The following is a 22233-nucleotide window of genomic DNA, read 5'->3' as shown; positions in this document are numbered from 1 at the left end:
TGACCTACCGCCTGATCCAACATTCTTTCCTCAACTCTGAATTACCTGGGAGTTTCACATGTAGTGCTGTCAACTTTCTAAAGGTGGTACTGCCCTGAATTTCATCCTGCCCCTGGAGAGCATATGGAATTAGATTCATATAAGAAGAGAAAGTTTAAAAATAAAATCTTTTTTTTTCCACTCTCCTCCAGTTAATAGTATGTGTGCTGGAAGGAACTGGTGGGGAGTGTCTATGACACCAGTATCATGCTGTCATCCTTGAATATCTGTGGGAAGGATGACTGCTTCCTTCTCCTGGACTTTGCTTCCATGGTCCATTACAACACAGAACATCCAGGGCTTCACAGAATCCAGGCCCTGGGTAGATTATTGGGAACAGAGGAGCCAGGGATTTGAACTGGACCTGATATTATGGGATCCTAGAAAAAGTCAGGGCTGAAAATTAGAAACCTTCCAATTCAACCCCTTCCCCCATTTTATAAATATGGAAGCTGAGGGACAGTGATAACTCCAAGTATCAAAACTGTTATCAGTATCATCACTGTCGTCATGTGTTAAACACGTTCTATGCGTCAGGTCCTCTGCATGTATTATCACATTTAATCATCACAACAAAATGTTAAGGAAGATATTATCCCCATTTTACAGAGGAGAAAACTGAGGCTCAGAAAAATGAAGTAATTTACCCCAGATAACTATAGCAGCAGAGCTACATTATTTCACAAATTAGGAGGCTAGACAAATCTAGGATCAAAGTAGCTTGGCTCCTTGTCTGATGTTTCTTTTGTTATTTCATGATGCCTCTTGGGAAAACACAAAGAAAAAAAAAAGACCCAATTAAGACAAGTGCCTCATTTCCTCACACCTGTGTAGTTCTACAGTGAGCACTTGGCTGCTTATTGGCCGTTTGTCCTCCAGCCAGGTTAGAGTATTGTTGCAAACCTAGGCACTCCCCTGACTGTTCTTTCATGGAACAATATTCAACAACAGTTTATTGAGCGTCAATTATGTGCCAGTCACTGTGTTGACAAAATATGGGACCAAATGAATACATACATGGAGAACTCCAATTAAAGCAAAGCAAAATCCTTTTTAAAACTATCCTACAGGCCACCAGCTAGTAACATCAGACCTATTAACAGCTAGGAGGTGTAGGACTGGAAATCACAGAGCCATGTTTAAGTCTTGGCTGTACCACTGTTGGTTATGTAACTTGGGAAAGTGTATTAACCTTTCCAAGCTTCTTTGAGCCTCAGTTTCCTCATCTGTAAAATAAGGATTAAAATCCATGCCCTTTGAGGATATCAATGGAGACACAAAAGCACACTCAGCTGTTTTCGTGTGAAGGCAATGACGTGCATATTTATATGAATGTTTTTGCACATCTCCTAAGTCTCTGTGTTGTTGGTTGTCCCTTGATTATTATCTCGCTGTATCCATCTTTCCCGCCTGACTCCAGTGACTCAAGCAAAACCCAGACTCTACCAGCATATCTAAAAGCCGTGTCGAGATTTTATCCCTGTTTGTACCTTTCTTCTCCCGGGGCCCTCTAGATCAATGATGTCCAATAGGGTGTTCTGCTGTGATGGAAGTGTTCTAAACACATGTGACTATTGAGCACTTGAAATATGGCCAGTGTGACTGAAGAACTGGATTTTAAATTGCATTTAATTTTGATGAATTTTAGTAGCCGCGAGCCCTGAGTCTGATGGCACACAGCTGCCTGGGCCCTGCCAAGGACACACTCCTCCCCGACCCCTTCCTTGTCTGTTTTATCTCTCAGAAATCCACCTGCAGCAAGCATCCATCTTCTCGTATTGGTTAATTCCGTGATTCTCAAACTTCACTGTGCATGAGGATTCACCTGGAGATCTTGATAAAACAGTTTCTTGGGCCTACCCTCAGAGCTTCTGGTTCTGTAGGTCTGGGGCAGAGCTGGAGATTTTCATTTCTAACACATTCCCAGGTGTTGCTGATGCTGCTGGGCCAGGGGCCACAGTTTGAGAACCAGGGGTTAATTAAGCATCTTGTTTGGAGACAGCTGTGCCTTAGGGAATCTGTGGATGCTGGAGGCCCATGCAGACACAAACCCCTGGGGTAATGGTTCTCAACACAGCAGCCCTTTGGAATCACCTGGGGAGCTTTTAAAATTCCTGATGACCAGTCCCGATCCCAGACCAGTTAAATTAGAATCTCTGTGGATATGACCCAGACATGAGTGTTTTTTTAAGGCTCCCCAGATGATTGCAGTCAGGATTGAAAACCACCGCACTAATGGGACTTAAGCAAATTTCATTGCCTATTAAGTGGTAACAGAATCCACTCTATCTATGTCACAGGGCTATTGTGAGAATCCGATGAGACTGTGAATGCAAAAAGGTTTTATAAACTGTGGCACCTAAAAGTAAGGATTTAGGTGTTGAAAATCTTGGAAGAGCCAAGCTGCAAATGATGCTGTTATCCCTGTTGGATTGAGATAACGCCGCTATCTGTGGTTTGCATTCTAGTACTGTCCCACTGACCAGGCCGCTGCAGGCACAGATGCCGAGCACGTACAACAGTTCTACAACCTTCTAACAGCCTCCATTGACGTATCTAGAAGCTGGGCAGAAAAGATTCCCGGATTTACTGATCTCCCCAAAGAAGATCAGACATTACTTATAGAATCAGCCTTTTTGGAGCTGTTTGTTCTCAGACTTTCCATCAGGTAATTACTTTTATTTTATCTTCCTCAGTCCACTCCTTCCTTTGAAGAAGTTTGAAACCTGCTGTGTTTGTAACTAAGTCAGCAGTGAAAAGTTTGCTCAAGGTGGACATATGAAATATGACCAGGCATTAAAAAACTGAGCAGTGGGTGGAGCCCTGGGCTGGCAGCCGGGACTCCTGGGTTCTAGTCTCAGTTTTAATACAGACTTGCTCTAAGACCCTGAGCAGGTCACTTGCTTCACCAGAAGTTTAGTTTCCTTCTTTGTAAAATGAGAATGTTAGATTTGGTGTTCTCTGAAGCCCCTTGTAGCTCACATTCTGTGATCCCAGGAAGATTCTCATGGTGCATAAAGTATTTCCTGGGAGCAAGTATTTGCTTTGAACATTGCATTTACCTCCCAAGTTTCTATTTAACAAGTTGCTGTTCTCATACACCAGATGGGGCGCTGAAGAGTTCCCACAGCTTCTCAGCCCCCAGTGTTTACTCCAAGAGAATAGCTTCTGGATCAAAAGATTTGGTTCAGCTTATGACACTCAATGACACCAAACACAAAAAGGAACTGATTTTTCTAAAAGCTAGAACCTGGGATCTAAGCTTCTCTCTTAAAGTCCACATTAGCATTTTAAATTTCATCTTCCTTGCTTCCTTTTAGTTATATATTTATAGGAGATGGTACCAACACGTTACCAATTTTATAGGAAAAATCATCACCTTTCCCCTCTTTGTCTTCCCTACCACCCCCTCCCCAGTTTCATACCATACTACCAGAAACTCTCACTTAAAGTGCAAATTCCCATGCCTCATTCCCAGCTATTTCGGTTTGGATCTACCTTGAAGGAAGTCCAGAAATCTGCATTTTTAAGTCATGCTCCAGCGATTCTCATGCTGGTGTTCTGAGGTCTGGGTTTTAAACCCTGAGGGTGAATCATTCGCTCCCGTGCATCCCTCTGTGGAGGGATCTGTGGGAGAGACTGAGGTGGAGTTACTACTAGACTGCCAGTGGTTAGCATAGTTACAGTCCTGTGTGTGCAGGAGCCACGCTGAGCCAGCAATGTGACTACCATCTATTTGGCAGGCAGCAAAGGATTAAGTAGGTGATAAGCTCCATGAGAGCAGGCACCATAGAGGCCCTATTTACCAGGTGTTCTCCAGTGTCTGGCTAAGGAACGGCACAGGCTTTGTGCTCAGGAAATACTTCCTGAGTGAATGAACGAATAAAGCTGTTCATCCAAGAAGCACAATTAAAGAGACATTAACTTGTTAATGAAGAAGGCCAAGAGAGAGAAATATGTGGCAAGAGATTTGAAAATTAAAGGAATTCATGAGTAAGGTAAGGACCACCTAGAATTCAGAATTAGTTATACCTAACACTCATTGGCCTCTTGTATACCAGGCATTGTGCATGAGCTTTCAAATCCTTTGTTTCATTCAATTCCCACAACATTCTTTGGAGGTAGCAATTATAATTCCTGTTTGATAGATAAGGAAGAGGAAACTCAGAAAGATTAAAGGAGTGCCCAAGGCCCCACAGCGAAGTGGTGCTCACTAGAAGTTCCAGGGCACCTTTCATTAGAAAAGAATGGGATGGCTATGGACATAATATAAACTATCTGGATGGGTTGAGAAATAACCCTCTACAGCCCCACTGTTTAAAGCAGAGAATGTAATACAAAATAAGGACTGTTTTTATTTTAGACCACTGTTAGTTTGTCATTGATTTCTGGCGCTTGCAGGAACTTGGTGTTTTTAGAGTCTGCACAATGGAATTTTAGTGTCTAGCCTCGGGCCTTATCAGTTTTTGACATTTAAGGAAATGAAAGGGAAGTTGAAGGAGCGAAGTGCGAAGGGGCACTGAAGGGAACAGTCTCGTGTTCACTGCAGAGAGTACTGGGCACTGGGCTTCACTCCCACCATCCATGAGTCCCAGGATGAGCCAGCAACTGCTTGTAGCAATAAGAGAGCAGACGCCCTACCCTGAGCATCCCCAGGGCTGAGGCTCCCCAGGGAAGTCAGCAGGCACCTGGTGGTGGTTGTTTATCCCAGGAGCACAGTCTTGTTCATGGAGGGCGTCTGGGCAGGTTTCACAGCACCACGCTGGGTTTTGGACGCTGCCCCAAGACTGTGTGGGTGCCTGTGTGTTATGATGTTATCCCACTGGACAGACTGAACAGACCTATTTAATGTGTCTCTGTCCCTCACCCACCACGACTTTCTCTCGTAGGTCAAACACTGCTGAAGATAAGTTTGTGTTCTGCAATGGACTTGTCCTGCATCGACTTCAGTGCCTTCGTGGATTTGGGGAGTGGCTCGACTCCATTAAAGACTTTTCTTTAAGTTTGCAGAGCCTGAACCTTGATATCCAAGCCTTAGCCTGCCTGTCAGCACTGAGCATGATCACAGGTAAGCACCACCCTGCCGTGACTTGAAGGGACTTTGTCCCCCTCTCTCTCCTTTCCTGGCTTATGGTAGATTCTGGCTTTGGCTGTCACACACACAAGAAATTAGGAAACTGATTGCCACTTTGCTGAAATCTGCTGTTTACCCTAGTTTAAAACAAGAGACAGGGACTTCCCTGGTGGCGCAGTGATTAAGAATCCGCCTGCTAATGCAGGGAACACGGGTTCGAGCCCTGGTCCGGGAAGATCCCACATGCCGCGGAGCAACTAAGCCCATGCGCCACAACTACTGAGCCTGTGCTCTAGAGTCCGCGAGTCACAACTACCAAAGCCCATGCGCCTAGAGCCTGTGCTCCGCAACAAGAGAAAGCCCGTGCACAACAATGAAGACCCAACGCAGCCAAAAATAAATTAATTAATTAATTTAAAAAAAAACAAGAGACATACACCTGCAACTTATTGTCATGAACTTCTAGGAAAGAGGATTCCCAGTCTATTTGGTTATTGTCAACAAACCCAATATATCAAAATCTAAGTTTCCACAGGACCTCTGTGGGCAGTTGGACTCTCTGCTTCAGGGTTATTTTTACAGGGAGTTTTGAAGGAAGATTACCTTAACCAGCCTGTTCCTGTGGGGCAGAGGGGCGAGTCTTCCCCTTTCCCCAGTCCTTGGCTAGTAACCCAAAGTAAAACCAAAGAACTGCACGCACATAAAATACACCTTTATTTATTTACAGCTTTATTTAGCAACTTTGATTGGCAGAGGACTGAGGAAAATGGATATTCATATAAAGCAAAAATGGTTTAACTCAACGATTTTGAAGGGTTAAAAGCAGAAGCCTAAAATATATTCAACTTCTTTGTTATGCCGTTCTCCCCCTATGTGTCTCTCCCTCTCTATCCTTTGGGAGATAAAGGATTCCAAGGCAGAATGAGAGAGAAAGAGAAAGGCACAGTGGGTAAGAGAGGGGATACCATCTCCCTGTGGCTGCTGGAGGCTGCAGGCCCCAGCTCCCCTTTGCCCCTTTACCCTTTCAGAGTTTCCTGTTCGATCTCATCCTTCTTGATCAAACAGGGGCCTGGTGAGACAGTGACAGTAGATGGAGGCCCCAGAAGAGGCTAGCCAGACCAGGGGTGCACCTCCCATCCTTTTCGTCAGACCCCAGTACGGGCTAGGCCGTTGGACTGAGGATTAAATTTCAGATTCTTGCTACACTCTTGGCCGTGGAAAACATGTTTTTCAGGCAGGTGATGAGTTTCACAGAGGACCAGATGCATCCTGTGGCACAGATGGGCCTTCTTTCTGATGCATTGTCTATATGCACCTTCTTGGGACATCCGTTAGCTAAAGTGAGATGTGTCTGAGTACCTTAAGAGGCTAAGCTGGTTCATCATTTAATGGTTTACGTGAAGGTCAAGAAGAGTAAAAGCATGCGCTGTGGGAGGAATAGGACACTAGCATGTTCCCTTAGTATTCCAAGTGGAACCTGACTCCTCCTGGTCTTTGATGCTAGATGAGAAACTCCGTTCTTTTGTGAGGGTTCCAGAGACTTCCAAGGGAGCCATTAACAAAACAAAAAGAAACTCTGTCTCCAAGAGTATGGATTTGATTAAGGGGGCTTTCAAATGGCAACGTAAGGGAGCACCTGAAGAAAATAAACCCATTTAAAGCACAGACATATTTCTCCAGCAGTACTGAAATGAAATTGGCTCAAAGGCTACCTTTCAACTAAAGGTCTTCAGTTCAATTTTAAAACCATTCACCTCTTCCTAGGACAGTTAAACCTTCAAAACTAGAAAGTATGAAATTTAGTTAATTTAGAAAAACAGACACAAAAAGTAGAGCCAACCTTTGCTTTCTGTGAATAAAGCCAGCACATTGCCATGTCTCTATGGAAATGGGTTTTGAGTCTAGTATATCAACAAGTGTCCCCTGATCTAGGTACTCTGCTGCAAGTCAGTGGGCTTTCAGAGATGATAACACATCCCTAGAGGAGATAGAATATGCAAAAGAATCCATGTGATACAAGGTGCTGAGTGCTATGGTGGGGATGTGAGAGTGGGTACAAAGTGCCAAGAGACCCATGGTAGGGGGTGGTCTTCTCAAAAGAGGTAACATAAAAGAGTCTAAAAAAAGAGTGGATATATGTATATGTATAACCGATTTGCTTTGCTCTACACCTGAAACTAACACAACACTGTAAATCAACTATACTCCAATAAAAATTTTTTAAAAAGAAGTAAATATGTCCAAACCGGGGGGAAAAAAAAGAGGTAATGTGAGCTGGTCTTTGATAAAAGCTTAGGATGTCTCCAGGCTAAAATGGAAGGAGTGAGAATTCTAGGCATAAATAAAAATGTGCTAAAGCCATTGAAAATATGGCTGTCATACATTTCAGGAAGGAAATGTGTAAAAAAATAGAGTGATGGGAAATGAGACTGGTGTGATAGGTTAGGGTGGGGCAGGGCATGAAGAAGCTTTTACACTTAGGTGAGAAGATTGGGGGTTATCTTGAGAGCAGTGGGGGATCCACAGAGATGAGCGTCATGGCCAGGCTTGCATTTTAGAGAGGTCTACCCTGACGGCTGGTTTTGAGCACAGATTTTAGCAGGAAAGAGACTAAGAGGGAAAAGGCCAGTCCAGGTGTGAGAGTTGTGGTTTAAGAGGAGGGCCCGAGGCCTACATCTTTTTTTGTTTTACCCTTTAAGTAGAAATTAATAGACAACAGTGAGGTCACAGCATGCGGGTGGGTGCCAGGCAATCCCAACCTGGAGAGATCGGCAGTTCAGTGCACAGAATACAAACTAGGAATTAGGAGAAGGTGGTTGCTAGTCTTGTCTCTGCCTCCAGTTTACTGTGTGTCCGGCAGTTATAGCTGCTCATCCACTGCCTATCTATGTAGAGGCATGCTCAGGGAGGAAGCAGTTTGGCATGGCAGAAATTGCAAGGATTTTGGAGACCACCATCCCCAGGTTAGAATCTGGGATCACGTATTTAATAAGTACGTACTATTGAGAAATGCATTTCTCTGAACTTCAGTTCCCCCATCTGTAAAATGGGGGGAATAATATCTATTGCCTCTGGTGGCAGTAAGGATTACAGAAAATTAGGTTTGTGATGTAGCTAAACTGGATTCAGAATAAGCACTCTTATCCACTTACCCACTATCCACTTATCCACTTATCCACTACCCTGGAGGGATGGTAACAGGGACTCCCTCAAATGAGGCACACGCCTGCCCCTTCTGCAAACCCTAGGTGGTCCAAAATCAAACTCAGTGTCATGAGGAATCAGGTGGTGGCCTTAGAAGCAGTGTGTTTGGTGAATATCTCTTTGGATGCTTGAGAGAGGCTCAAAGAACGACAGCGATATTAAAGGAATTCAGCTGCAGTTACTGGGCACTTACAATGGGCCCGGTCCTTGATGGGCTGTATCCAGATCCTGTGCTCAGTCCTGCAGCCTGTGCAGAGCTGGGTGTTACAGGTGCTGTGGTTATAACACACAAGAAAAAGAAGGCCTCTTCTCTCATTTCTGGATCTCGCAGAACTCTCTTTGTGATTTGCTGGTTCGGAGGGGGTTTGAAATGTGTGAAAGCATCAGGAAATGGCAGCAAAGGCAATGCCTGAGCAACAGCAGTGCACATTGTTGTGGATATTAATTTTCATTTGAATATGGGCTACCCTGAAATCTTGACTTCTAAATAAGCTCCATTGACCATAAAGCGTGCTTGTCAAATATCAGTTGGGCTATTGACAGCAGAAAATTCATCCCAAAATCTTCTGCTCCAAACCACACAGAACTCATGAAAAGGAAATGGGGTCTTAGACATTTAACCAGTCTTGCTTTCCAGGAAGGTTCTGAGAATCTGGACAGTATTGGTAGTTTGTACAAACATGACTTTGTTTCCTAATTCTTTTTTTTCCTCTTCCTCCACCTCTCTTTATGTGCCCTGGTGAAAAACTAGGTGGTGAGGTGGGGCAGGAAATGGTTTCTTTCAGATCACCCTCCTTTCGCACAGTGAAAGGGAATTCCCCACAGTTGTGGTTGTCAAATGTTTTTAGGTCCCCAGTTCATCTACCCTTTTCCAGTGACATATTCCTGACATAGCAGTAATGGAAATTCTTCGCTTCTGATGGAATATCAATGAGGTGGTATCTAGTTGCAGTTAATTATGTATAACAAGTAAGAAGCCCCCCAAATAGAAAGTTAGTGTGGAATTACTATATTATAAGTATCCATTCACTGAGTAAATACTGAAGACCTACTATATGTGGGGCATGGTGGCAGTCCCTAGGGATGCAAAGATGAGTCATGTGTGAATTCTGCTGTCAGAAAGTGTATGGTCTACTAGGAAGTCATATATGATGATGATGTAGTGAACTCAGTGTGTGGTGGTGAGTGCTCAGGTCCTTAAAAGTGCAGGGGAAGTTCAGACTACTGCTAGCACTTTGCAGGTGAAGAAAAGTGGAGGTGCTGGTCATGAATAGCTTCCCAAGGAGGTGGTATCAAGAAATGAGACCATTTAGAGGAAGGACATTCCAGACGGAGGAAACAGCATAGCAAGGGCATGGCAGTGGAACACTTCAACACATTTTGGGGAAAAGCAAGTAGGGTGGAGTTGCATTATGTATCTTTTAAATCCTATATATAATCTCAGTAGAAAGAACAGAAAAATTAAAAGAGTACAAGTTATTACATTTGATGATTTTATGTCTTTGAATGAGCGTGAGAGAGAAGACATGAATCCACTGTGGGCCATGGTCTCTCTGCTTCTGGTGGTGAGAGCTGAGAGTGTGTCCTGCACTTTGGGGAAATGTAAAGAATTTTCAGGAGAAAATATTGATTCTATGTAATATTTATCTTATGGCCTAGAATTATGACCTAACCTCAGAGTAAAATGCATTTCCCATATAGTAAAAAGGGAAATAAGATTGGAAAGGCAATTTTGGACCAGATGGTGGAGGGAACTTGAGTGCCCAAATGGCATTTTGCAAAACACTACACTAAAAGAATGTTCCCCGTGGCTTTCTTTCCCTACTCATGTCTTCCGTCAGGTAGAAAATGCTCTTTTCTTTCTGTAGTCTTTTTCTTTGTCTTATTGGAACATGAATTCTGAGACTGAGGAGGAGGCAGAAAGCAATGAAACAGTGACATGGCAGACCCTGGCAGGTGGCTGACCCTGCCACACCCTCTACCACCTGTCTTCCCAGAGCTCCACTGTTCTCTCTAAATGGTTACCTGGTTACTCTGTTTTTATATCACATATAGCCATCGGCTACATTGCAAGGAAAACTAAGTGTAAAACTTGGCAGGGCCATACTGTTTTTTTTAAAAGGTAGTGGAGAAAGGTTATCATGAGGTTTGGAGATTGGAGAGCTGAGTTCAAGTCTTCACCCTGCTTACTTCCTAGCTCTGCAAGTTTGGGCAAGTTCCTTACCCTCTCTGAATCTCAGTTTTGTCGTTTTTCACAGGGATGATAATGTCTACTTGTAGGTTTCTTGTAAAGATTGAATGAGCTAATGTATACTTTGCAGAAAAAAAGATTAGACAAACCTTTATTATTATTATCCTAAATGGTAGGAGTTTTACTTCCAGGAAGAGCTAGCTGTTCTATGAATCCATAAAAATGTGGATGAATCCCTACAATTGTTTACGCACATCACATTAAGCAATTTCTTTGTGTCTTTCTTTTCCAGCTAGACCCAGGGTTTCTTAAGGGCAGGGAGAGTCTTACTCATCTTTAAAATTACTTTAGCGTTGAAAGGTGTCTGGCACAAAGCAAATATTGGTTGAATGAATGGGTTAATTGTGAATAGCAGAAAGTTTCCCAAATTAGGAAAATCTGAATTATTTATTTTTAGCCCACCACTTTGTTAGTAGAAAATAGTTAGAATTCCTGAGAACTACCTTATTTCAATTCAGATTGACTCAGTAATATTTAATGAGCATCTTCTATGTGCCAGGCATAAAATCCCTTACCCTCCAAGAGTTTGTGGTCTCCCTGGGGAGACAGACACCTGCTCTAATAGATCAGAGACAGACAGACTGACTGAAAAGCACTATCACAGCCTGAGCACAGGTTGCTGACCGACTTGTGGTTTCCTGATCAGCGTGGGCTCAGTGTCTCTGGGACTGCCTGTCAGTAAAGGATGTTATTATGACATGAGAAGTAGCAGTGAGATGACTTCCCAGAGAAAGAAGTAGAGCTCCGAGCAGGAAGTTCTGTTTGTTAGTTGGTGTTTGAGTTACACACACATCTCTCCCCAGTTGCTCGCCTCTCCTTCTCCTTTGGCTGGACCTGTATTATTGCTGTTGCTGGGTTGGCCTGTGTGGAGACCTGCTCAAAATCAAAAGTTGCTTTTCCTTATTGAGGCTCCTGATGGTATCATCACCCCTTTCCTCATCCCCTGATCCTTGCCGTGAGGAAGAGGATTTGGCATTTCTTGTGTGGGTCTAAGAGGCAGACCTGGAAACTGTAGGAAGGCAAAATTTAGCTCAACATAAGAAAAACTTTCTAAAAGACAGAACTATTTGAAATTGGAATAAGCAGCCATGGACAGTGAGTTCCTGCCTTGGGGAGTGAGGTTTACAAAACAGAGACTAAATGAACGTTAGTTGTAGACTGGGTCAAACATCTTATGGGGACTGGGGTTGACTATAACAGACCTTCTCCAGCTTTCACGTGCATGCGAATCACTGGACATCTTGTTAAATTGAGGATTCTGATTAGGTAGTCTCTGCAAGGCCTGAGACTCTAACAAGCTCCCAGGTGATGTTGGTGCTGCTGATCTAGGGACCACACTTGGGTAGCAAAGACAAGGGAATCTACTGGTAATTAGGATTCCATGAAATTAACAATAACTACCATTTTATAATACTCAGTGCGAGGCACTGTGCCAAGGCCTCTGCCTGTGTTATCTGTTTAATGTTCTTTAGTAAATAGATTTGGAAGGACCTGAGATGGGTTACAGCAGAGATGGGAAGCAGAGAGACCAGTCAAAAGCTATTAAAACAACATGGGTAACAGATATTGAAAACCTGGTCCAGAGGCAGTGAGACTGAGAGAAGATAGGTGCAAGGAACATTGCAGAGATAATAATCAGAGTTCTTGCAGTGGATTAAATATGAGCCGGGGAGAAAAATTGTTAGAGATGATTGTGAGAGTGACGGGGAGGATTGTGGAATCCTTAGTAGGCCAACTCAGAAGTGGCTGATTTGAAGGAAAGTTGAAGGGAAAGTTGAGCTGGGGATGTGGAAGATACTTGCTAATATTTATTAAGTACTTACTGTATGCCAGGCATTGTTCCAAATACTTCACATGTCCTAATTCATCTAATTTTCACAACGACTCATGAGGCAGGTACCATTATTAGCTCTATTTTATGAATGTGGAAACAGACCCAAAGTCACCCAGCGAATAAGTGATAGAGCAAGGCTTTACATCCAGGAAACCTGGTTCCAAAGCTTCTGATGTGGTAGGTTTTAGAGTTTGTTAAGTTCTTTCCTGTTGTTAGCTTCTTAATAACTCCCAGCTTGCATATTTATTCTGAGCAACCCACCTGTTTAGTATTCATTTAATATAGTTTACGGGTCCCTCCATTAACATATGCACTTAACAGGTATTTATTGGGTATCTCCTATGTAGTAGGCTTGGTGCTGGAGATACAATGATGAGCAAGTACAGTCTATGCCCCCATGGAGCTTACATTTAATGGAGGAGGAGGCAATTGTCGCAAAAATATCTGATTTCAACCTGATATCATTCAAAGGGAAAAAATAGAGAAAATGCCATAGGAGAACATGATCTAGACTGGGAGTAAAAAGGGAAGCTTCCCTGAAGAATTATTTGATCTGCAATCTAAAGGATGAATAGATGTTAACTAGGTGAAGAGGGAAGAACATGAACACAAACCTAAATAGCTTTATTATTTCACTCAATCAGTCCCTCCCCCTCTCTCTCCATCTCTCTCTCTCTGTTTCCTCCCTTCTCCCTCCCTTCCTCCCGTCTCTCCTCCTCCCCCCTGCCTGCCTTCCTCTCTCTCCTAGCAGAGATGTCTATGGCCTGGATAGCCAGAATGAACAGGAACCCAGCAGTGTCTTTAGATACTAACACCACGCAGGGTAGGAGTGCGGTCTGTTGTCTGTCTGCTTTGTTCACTGCTCTAACCCCAGTGGCTGTAACATTGCTTGGCACAGAATACATACTCAAATATTTGTGGAAAGAAGCAATTAGTCAATTAGCTAATTACGTACACGGAAAGTAGGAGGGAGTTACAGGGAGGCTGAGTTAATCTCAGGAAGAGGAGGAACATTCTAACAGTGTTCAAGGCAACCAGGTACAATAGAAATATCTCTGGACTTGGTGTGAAGGAAATTAGCCACTTGTTCATTTTGACCAATGGGCAAATCACTTAACTCTCTGTGCCTTAGCCTTCTTACTCATTAAATAAAGATCATCTTTGTCCTGCCTAATTCACAGGGTTATTGTGAGGGTGCAGTAAAATAATCTAGGTAAAAATGTAATGTAAAGTGCTATTAAATATATTTTTATTATCAGGGTGTAATAGTGAACTGCCAGTCCAGCTGGTGCCAGGTACTGTCTTTCTGGTATCTCATAGTGGGAATTCTTGTCTTAGGAGAAAGTTTGAACTAAATAACTCAAATTCTTTCCAATTCATGTATTCTACGGTTATGACATATAAATCCATTATGTAACCATTTCTATAAGTTGTATTTTAAAGTTTTGAGTGCATAAAGCTGAGTTAAAATACTGAAGTATTGGGTAAAAATGTTGTAGATCAAAATGCAAAAAATACTAAGAAGTTTGTTTTATTTAGTGGTGGACAAAGATCTTAAGCTGAAATCTGTATGTAATTCTCTAGGGAGGGGGAAAATCCGAATGTCTGATTTCCCCTAGAAATTATGAACTCTCTGTATGTCAGCTCTGCAGCCATGTTTACCAAGCTGCAAGATGAAAGGGGGTCCCTTAAACTAAAATGCCAGTGATTGGGGTTTTAAGGAATTTCAAATTACTCAGAAGGTCCCAGACACTTAGTGACTCCCAAGAGATTTGAAAATCTTGCTGACTGCTGGCAGTGGTTTGCCTGGAGACTGAATTTTATCTCAGCCCTTTTGAAAGAGTAAAGAAGCCACAAATCCAGTAGCTGTTCAAAACAACAAAGAAGGTGCCCTTGGCTTCTAACAGGAGTGTCTCTGAATTCCTCAAGGAATTCCAGGCCTAGGCTTGATCCAGCTGGCAGGAGGTATCGATCTCCACTTGAATTCACTGAATAAATAATGGTTGCCATAGTTATCGAGCAGTCACAACTGGTTGGAGAGCAGGGAAAACTCCGAGGCACCTTCTGTGAGTTTGGCCATGAGAAAGTCTGGTTACAAGGTTCCATAATCAACCCCCTCCTGAAATCCAGCCCACACATTGCTCAGTTTCTTTATCCTGATAATGAATATGGGATCTTGAATATAGTGCAAGGCATGAGGCACAGAAAGGAAGGGAAAGCTTAAATCAATGGATCGGTATTTTATTCTGGGAAAAGCATCTCTCCCTGCATATGAACCTAATTTGATATATTTCAGTATTTAATAGAATTTGCTATCAGCAAGATGACTGTCTGATCGTGTTACAGCAACTAGAGGGGTTCTCAGAGGACCAAATCCCAGTTTGTTCTATTTTAACATTGTTTATTATACCAATAGCATTAACCTGGATATTTAAAAGAAAGGAAAAGAGTTATCTGACAATCTCATGAATATTTTCACTTTTCTGTTTCCTTTCATCCTTCTCTACATGCAGAAATACTTTTTACATGGATGGAATCACAGCTTAGATACCATTTTATATTCTAATCTTTATTTAATGTGATATTATATATTTTGCCATGTCGCTTCACAGCCTTCATATTTGTCCTTTTTGATGTCTACAGAATCTTCTATTATGAGAACATACCATTTTTCACCTAACAGTTCCCCTATTCTTCTTCCCTTTATCTTTTTCCATTTTTTAAAATAGGTAATGCTACCCCAAATGTCTTCATGCATATAGTCTTATTCTTCTGTTCAGTGTTTTCTTCAGATAAATTCCCAAGAATGGGATTACTTGGTCAGAGGCTACGAACATTTTATAGCTCTTGAAATTTACTGCCAAATTTGCAGCCAGCTTTTTTGCTTTTGGGGGAAAATAAAACTTTAGGCAGAGCACCATTGCAGTTGAAGTTCACTCTTGAGTGCTTCTTCTGAGACTAAAACAAGGGGACTATGTATTTAGTAAAGATAAACCATAGAGGACAGCTTTGCACCTGGCCTGATTAGTTAATAGCTTCCTAGGGGAAAGCAAAATCCTGCACTGCAAAGCTTGGGAGTCAGGGGACTTTATCTCCTTTGTTTGACCCTGCAGCTGCCAGCCATTTGCCATGTGTCAGGTATTGTCTTAGGGGCTGACTGTGCCACGCATGTAGCACTCTACAGTTGGCAGAACACTTTTATGTAGCATCTTCTTAGCTGAACCTCACAATAAACCATGGAGGCGAGCTTTATTATAATCATACTTTTTCTTTCAATTCATTGTGTAATATTTAAGAAACACAGAAAAGAATGAAGAAGACTACAACAAAGACTTGTGTATCTACCACCCTTTAATCCCCATTTTCCTAGGAGGATGTTGAGCCGTAGAGCAATTAGGTCACATGATTAGTAAGTAACAGAACCAAAAATGGAACGCAGGTCTGTCTGACTCCAAGTTCAGTCACCTTTTCTCTATATTATGTTGCATTGAGATGAGAGACCTGTAAGTTACAGCCCACTGAGATGCTGCTGGCAATTTTCATGGTTGTACTTTAATATAATTACAAATATATACAAATGTGCATCAGAGCTGGAAGGGACCTTAGAGGTCATTAAATCCAATCTCTTCCTTTTCATAGGGGCTCTAGAGAGGAAGGCGCTCCCCAAGTCATACACAACTAGCCAAGCTGGGGAAGAATGCAGATCTCCTGGTTCCTGGGCCTCCTTTTATTTAGGGCAAGAGAAAAAAAAAGTGTCTAGATAGTTGCTTCATTTTTCCGATGATTTGGGGAATTAACTTTTCTAACAAAAATATTCCCAACTAAAAAAAAAATTAATGTAGGAAAAATTAAAAACTAGTACTTGATTTCCCATTGGATGGAGATCTTCCATCTCTCAAGAATTATTATTTTACATGTAAATATACCAAGAGATGAAAACTTTGACTAAGATAACAGGGGCCAAGCTCTTCTCTCCTTCTCTTCTCTCAGAAAGAGACTCTGATACCTACATGCTGAGGGAGAGCAAATTGATTTGTACTGGATGTCATGCTCCTTTCTGTTTGCAAGGAGATGCAACATTGCTCTGGAGCAAGAGGACAGAGTCTGCCTCAGAAGACTGGGTTCAAATCCCAGCTTTTAGCAGCTGTGTGACTTTGGGAAAACCATTTAACCTTATTTACAAAATAAGAGATCATAATATTTAACATGGGGATTATTTATATATTATTTTATAAAATATAAGATACTGGTGTTCATGTATGCCACATTATAAAATGCTTGCACCACCTCCTCTGGGCCTCCTCTCTTCTCTTTGACTTTTCCGTCTCCACAGCAGAGGAACGTGTGTTTTGTACCAGGTGTAGGTCAGGTGTAGGTGTGTGCCAGGTGTAGGTCAATAGGAGTATGGGGCTGGGAGAACAAAGAAAAGAAAATCTGGATTCTTCTCCAGCTGGTTAGCATGAAGATACAAGAATGCGCTTTGTATCAGGTCTTGCAGGGCAGCCTTTGCATTAACAAATGGAAATTACAGCCATACTTACCAACCCAGCGTGTCAAGATGGGAACATTTTTTCATTTGCCTGGATGTGTTTCCATTTCACTCTGAAAAAGAGTTGCTTCCTGATGGGGCTTTTGTAAGACCTCAGTCAGATAATGTGTGCAAAATAGTAACCACTCTGTTACTCACTCAATGTGGCTCTGTGACGGGAACTGTGTACTTCATCTGCATTATATGCCCAAGCTGATCCTCCCAGAAACCCTGAATTGGGTATGATTATTATCTTCATTTTATAAGGAAACTGGGGCTCAGAAGTTAAGAGACTTACTCAAGGGGACACAGTGAGTAAGTGACAGGACTGGGATTCAATCCCTGTTGTTGTTTAATACCAAAGGCCATGAACTACCTCTAAGAGGGAGGGCACTTTGACTGTAAAATGCCATCCCAATTGGCAGAACAGGACACAGGCCTCCATTAGGGATTCAGGGTTTGTTTGTTTGGTTTTTTTAAAAATATATTTTTGGCTGTGTTGGGTCTTTGTTGCTGCACGCGGGCTTTCTCTCGTTGTGTTGAGCAGGGGCTACTCTTCGTTGCGGTGTGTGGGCTTCTCATTGCGGTGGCTTCTCTTGTTGCGGAGCACAGGCTCTAGGTGCGCGGGCTTCAGTAGTTGTGACACACGGGCTCAGTAGTTGTGGCTCACAGGCTTAGTTACTCCACGGCATGTGGGATCTTCCTGGACCAGGGCTCGAACCTGTGTCCCCAGAATTGACAGGCAGATTCTTAACCACTGCGCCACCAGGGAAGTCCAGGGATTCCGGGTTTTTTAAGATGTAACTGCCTCCTAAATTTTTCTATCCTTTTCTAACCCTCTGCAGAACGACATGGGTTAAAAGAACCAAAGAGAGTGGAGGAGCTATGCAACAAGATCACAAGCAGCTTAAAAGAGCATCAGAGTAAGGGACAAGCTTTGGAGCCCACTGAGCCCAAGGTCCTACGTGCCCTGGTAGAACTGCGGAAGATCTGCACCCTGGGCCTCCAGCGCATCTTCTACCTGAAGTTGGAAGACTTGGTGTCTCCACCTTCCATCATCGACAAGCTCTTCCTGGATACCCTGCCTTTCTGAACAGGAGCAGCCTGAGCAGGGAGCTGCCTCATCCGCTAGCAGCCGCTTGCTAAGCAGCGGAGGGATGGGTCTGGACACCTACCATCTTCTGTCCTTCCTTAAGAGAAAAAGCAAGCTCCTGTAGAAATGAAAGACTTTTTTTTTTTTTTTTCTGGCACTTTTCCTTACAACTGAAAGCCAGAAAACTTGCAGAGTATTGTGTTGGGGTTGTGTTTTATATTTAGGCTTTGAGGTTGGGGTGTGGCGGGTTATAGTTCATGAGGGTTTTCTAAGAAATTGCTAACAAAGCACTTTTGGACAATGCTATCCCAGCAGGAAAAAAAAAATAATAATAATAACTGTTTTAAAACTCTTTCTGGGGAATACAATTATAGTTGGTTTGTATTTAAAAACAAGAACAACCAAGGGTTGTTCGCCAGGGTAGGATGTGTCTTGAGATTGATCCCTTTAGAGTACACTTCTTGTATCAAGGGTACGTATGTGGTGCAAACAAAGCAGAAATTCCCTCTTCCTAATTTCTTTCTTCCTTATTTTATTTTAACAAATGGTGAAAGATGGAGGATTACCTATAAATCAGACATAGCAAAATTATAATGGCTGTTCGCTTCCATATACAAGTGCAATTTTTAAAGTGCTGTCTTACTAAGTCTTGTTTATTAACTCTCCTTTATTTTATATGGAAATTGAAAGGAGGCAGTCATGTTAGCAAATGACACATTTTCCTAGTAGAGGCTTTGTCCACCTGCCCTTTAGAACCCTTCTGAGGTATGGTCCATCCAAGAATTTAGGCCATTCTTGATGGATACAGATCCCTGCCCTGACTGTCCAACTGTCCTAAAGGAGGCTCAGATTATAAGATGGATTGAATACAGCTTTTTTTTGTCATGTTCGGTAAATCCAGCCGGAGTTCCCTAAACTTTCTTCAATTATAGAAACCGACTGACACATTCATTCAGAAGGCCCAGGAGCATTCAATGAGTTTTAAGCGTTTGAACCCTAGATGAGAACATGCAAATGAGTAGGAATGGATCATACAGGGTAAGCACCAGGGATAATAAGGTTTTTAAAATATATATAATTTAATTTTTGTTATCGGTTAAAGAGACAATTTTGGAGAACAAGCAAGTCTTATTATAAAAAAAAAATAGTGTGAATGTAAGTACTTAGAAAGGATTAGTGGGCTGCGTTTCAACATTCCGTGTTCGTACTCCCTTTTGTATGTTTATACTGTTAATGCCATATTATTATGAGATAATTTGTTGCATAGTGTCCTTATTTGTATAAACATTTGTATGCACGTTATATTGTAATAGCTTTGCCTGTATTTATTGCAAGACCACCAGCTCCTGGAAGCTGAGTTACAGAATACTTAAATGGGGTGTTCACAGTGAACTTGGATACACCAATTAGAAATTAAATAAACAAATATATATATAAATATAGCAGGTTACATATATATATTTATAATGTGTCTTTTTATTAACCATTTGTACAATAAATGTTACTTCCCATGCGGTTATTTTATGGTTCATTTGCAGTGACTTTTAAGGCAGTACTGTTTAGCACTTTGATATTAAAATTTTGCTTATGTTTTGCTAAATTCAAATAATGTTTGAAGATTTTTAGGTCTAAAAGTCTTTATATTATATACTCTGTATCAAGTCAAAATATCTTTGGCCATTTTGCTAAGAAACAAACTTTGAATGTCAAACTGATGTCACAGTAGTTTTTGTTAGCTTTAAATCATTTTTGCTTTAGTCTTTTTAAAGGAAAAAGAACAAAACGATGCTGTTTATACTGTCATTAAATTATACAATCAAACAAATGCCAAATGAATTGCCTAATTGCTGCACAGGATAGCCGAGATAGCAAATCATATATGTTTTTTTTCCAAGAGTCATTCTGATATTTGATCATGTATTATGTTTGTGTGAGCTTTTGTGAGAGATTATTATTTTTATATCAAGATGATAGGATTTGGAATGTTAGGATCTTGGAATGTTAGACTTAGAAGGGGCCTGACTTGTCAACTAGTCCACCCACCCTGAAATTCATAGAGGAGAAAACTGGGGCCCACCAAAGGGCAAAGAGTTACCCAAGTCAGACAGCTGGTAACAGAATCGAGACTAGGACCTAATTCTTCTTTCCATGGTCTTTTTACTTAATTTACTGCACCTATAGGGAAACAGGCTTTTAGAAATAACCACTAATATTTATTTACATTTTACCATGAAAAAGTAGTACTTTTGCAGTAATTTTTTTAGCTTATATGCAAACATAAAAAACATTATTAAATATCAGGAAAGCTAACATTTCATACAAGGTAGCTTCAGACCAAATTCAAAATGAATTTGGATAAATTAGAAATACTGTGCATACATATAACCCTTTTGTGCACTGTTAGTCTTGGAATGTTAATCCTTGTTTTTTTGTCATGTCTGTAAAGGAAAAACAAAACAAAACAAAAAAACAGAGCCCTAGAGAAATGCTGTCACTTTTCATTTTTACACCCATCAGATTTAAGGAAAAGACTTTTTAGCTGATATTGATTGGTTGGAAGGAATGAAGGTTTTTAGTTATAGGTCCAGACACTAGTGCTGAAAATAAAGATTATAGCTAGTGTTCTTCTGTCTTCCATAGTTATTACAACTATGAGAGCCCTCCACCAAGTCATCTGTCAATTCAAGTCTCTTTTTTTACCTTAATGTTGACACACAAGTTCATACAGAGTGGATGACCAAACTAGCTCAGATGAGGACAGCAAGAATTAAAGCAGGTGATTCTTCCCTTGTGGGAGAGCTCTCTCAGTGCGAACATGCCTTCTGTGGGCGGAAATCAGGAATCCACCAGCTGTTAATGGAGAGTGCCTTGCTTTCATTTCAGAGAGCAGAGTTTTCCAAAGTTTCTCTGCTCCTCTAACAGCATTGCTCTTTAGTGTGTGTTAACCTGTGTTTGAAAGAAATGCTCTTGTACATTAACGATGTAAAGTTAAATGATTAAATTAAATTACATTTTATCAATGGCTGCTGGTGTGTTGAATAAGCACGCTTCATTTAACAGTATTTTCTTAACCATTTATATAATGGTATTTGCTGTGAACTCTTAAACATATCCCAAATGGATTTTTTAAAAGGCTTACTAATACTGAAAAATTAATAGGCATTCTGAATTGGAAACATATTAAACCTCACTGATTGGGAAGAAAGACATTCTAAATTCAATAACCATTTATTGACTACTTCCTGCAGGCAAAGCACAGTTGGGTGCTTTGAGGAGATACAAACATGCACAGTGTATGAAGTTTTTGCTTTCAACTGTATATAACATAAGTGGAGCTAACAATCTGTTGCCTAAACTTATCATTTAGGGGTATGAAGGATTTATTTCTATATAAGATGACAGGATATCAGTTGTTTGTGAACCAGAATTTACAAGAATCAGTGAAAGAGTTCGCAAAGATTGATTGGTACTCTCTGCCTTTTTGCTGAAGCCATTACTACTACATTGCTTAGAAACCCCTCTGTGGGCAATGCAAATACAATTTTTATTCAGCTCTACCCCAAACACATATTCCAAGTTAGTACAAATATTTTTTTGTGTGTGCACTGATAGCTCAAAACTAGAAACGTGGGAGCTCTCATGATTTTCTTCATTAGTTCAGGCATAAAGTATTTTCTAAGTGCTGTGTGTGGTCTAGGAGCCAAACCCTTCTCCCTGCTTCTTGCCAGTGCCTTCATTTCCTCAACTATAAAATACAGTAAGAAGAGAATGAGAGATACAGCGGAGCACCATCTTGCATACAAATTCAAATATAGGTGCTTGGCCCAAAGGGAAAAAAGAAAGGGGGATTGGGGAAGCTCCTTTTTCGGGGACTCTAGGGGCAAAAGTTTGGTTTGAATGGGGAGGGAGGCAAGGAAGATCAGTTCTAGATAAGGGGCATTTATTTGCCTTCAGTTGAATTTGCGTAAGTTAAATGCACAAAGATAACGCAAGAAGCTAATTGTTGACTTTTAAAAAAATTGCGGTAAAACACACATAAAACTTATCATTTTAACCATTTTTAAGTATCCAGTGATGTTGAGTACATTCATATTGTTCAAACAATCTCCAGAACTCTTCAGCTTGCAAAACTGAAGCTCTGTTCCCATTAACAATAACTCCCCATTCCTCCCTCCCTCAGCCCTTATAACCAATAGTCTTCTTTCTGTCT

The 22233-nt window shown here is 41.4% G+C and overlaps 1 protein-coding gene across 1 annotated transcript in view; it reads left to right on the top strand.

The window, feature by feature from the left end:
* The window catches only part of NR4A3 (nuclear receptor subfamily 4 group A member 3), a 39707-nt gene extending 18662 nt beyond the window's left edge, over positions 1 to 21045 (top strand). The window contains exons 6-8 of the mRNA XM_067743826.1: positions 2508 to 2707; positions 4929 to 5107; positions 17776 to 21045. Of these exons, the coding sequence (XP_067599927.1) occupies positions 2508 to 2707; positions 4929 to 5107; positions 17776 to 18023 (627 nt within the window). The 3' untranslated portion in view covers positions 18024 to 21045. The remainder of the gene's footprint in view (positions 1 to 2507; positions 2708 to 4928; positions 5108 to 17775) is intronic.
* The last annotated feature ends 1188 nt before the right edge of the window (positions 21046 to 22233 follow it).

This window comes from Pseudorca crassidens, chromosome 7 (assembly GCF_039906515.1).
Source record: "Pseudorca crassidens isolate mPseCra1 chromosome 7, mPseCra1.hap1, whole genome shotgun sequence".
Classification (NCBI taxonomy): domain Eukaryota; kingdom Metazoa; phylum Chordata; class Mammalia; order Artiodactyla; family Delphinidae; genus Pseudorca; species Pseudorca crassidens.
The sequence above is the reverse complement of the archived record's forward strand: the minus strand, read 5'-3'. Positions and strand labels throughout refer to the sequence as shown.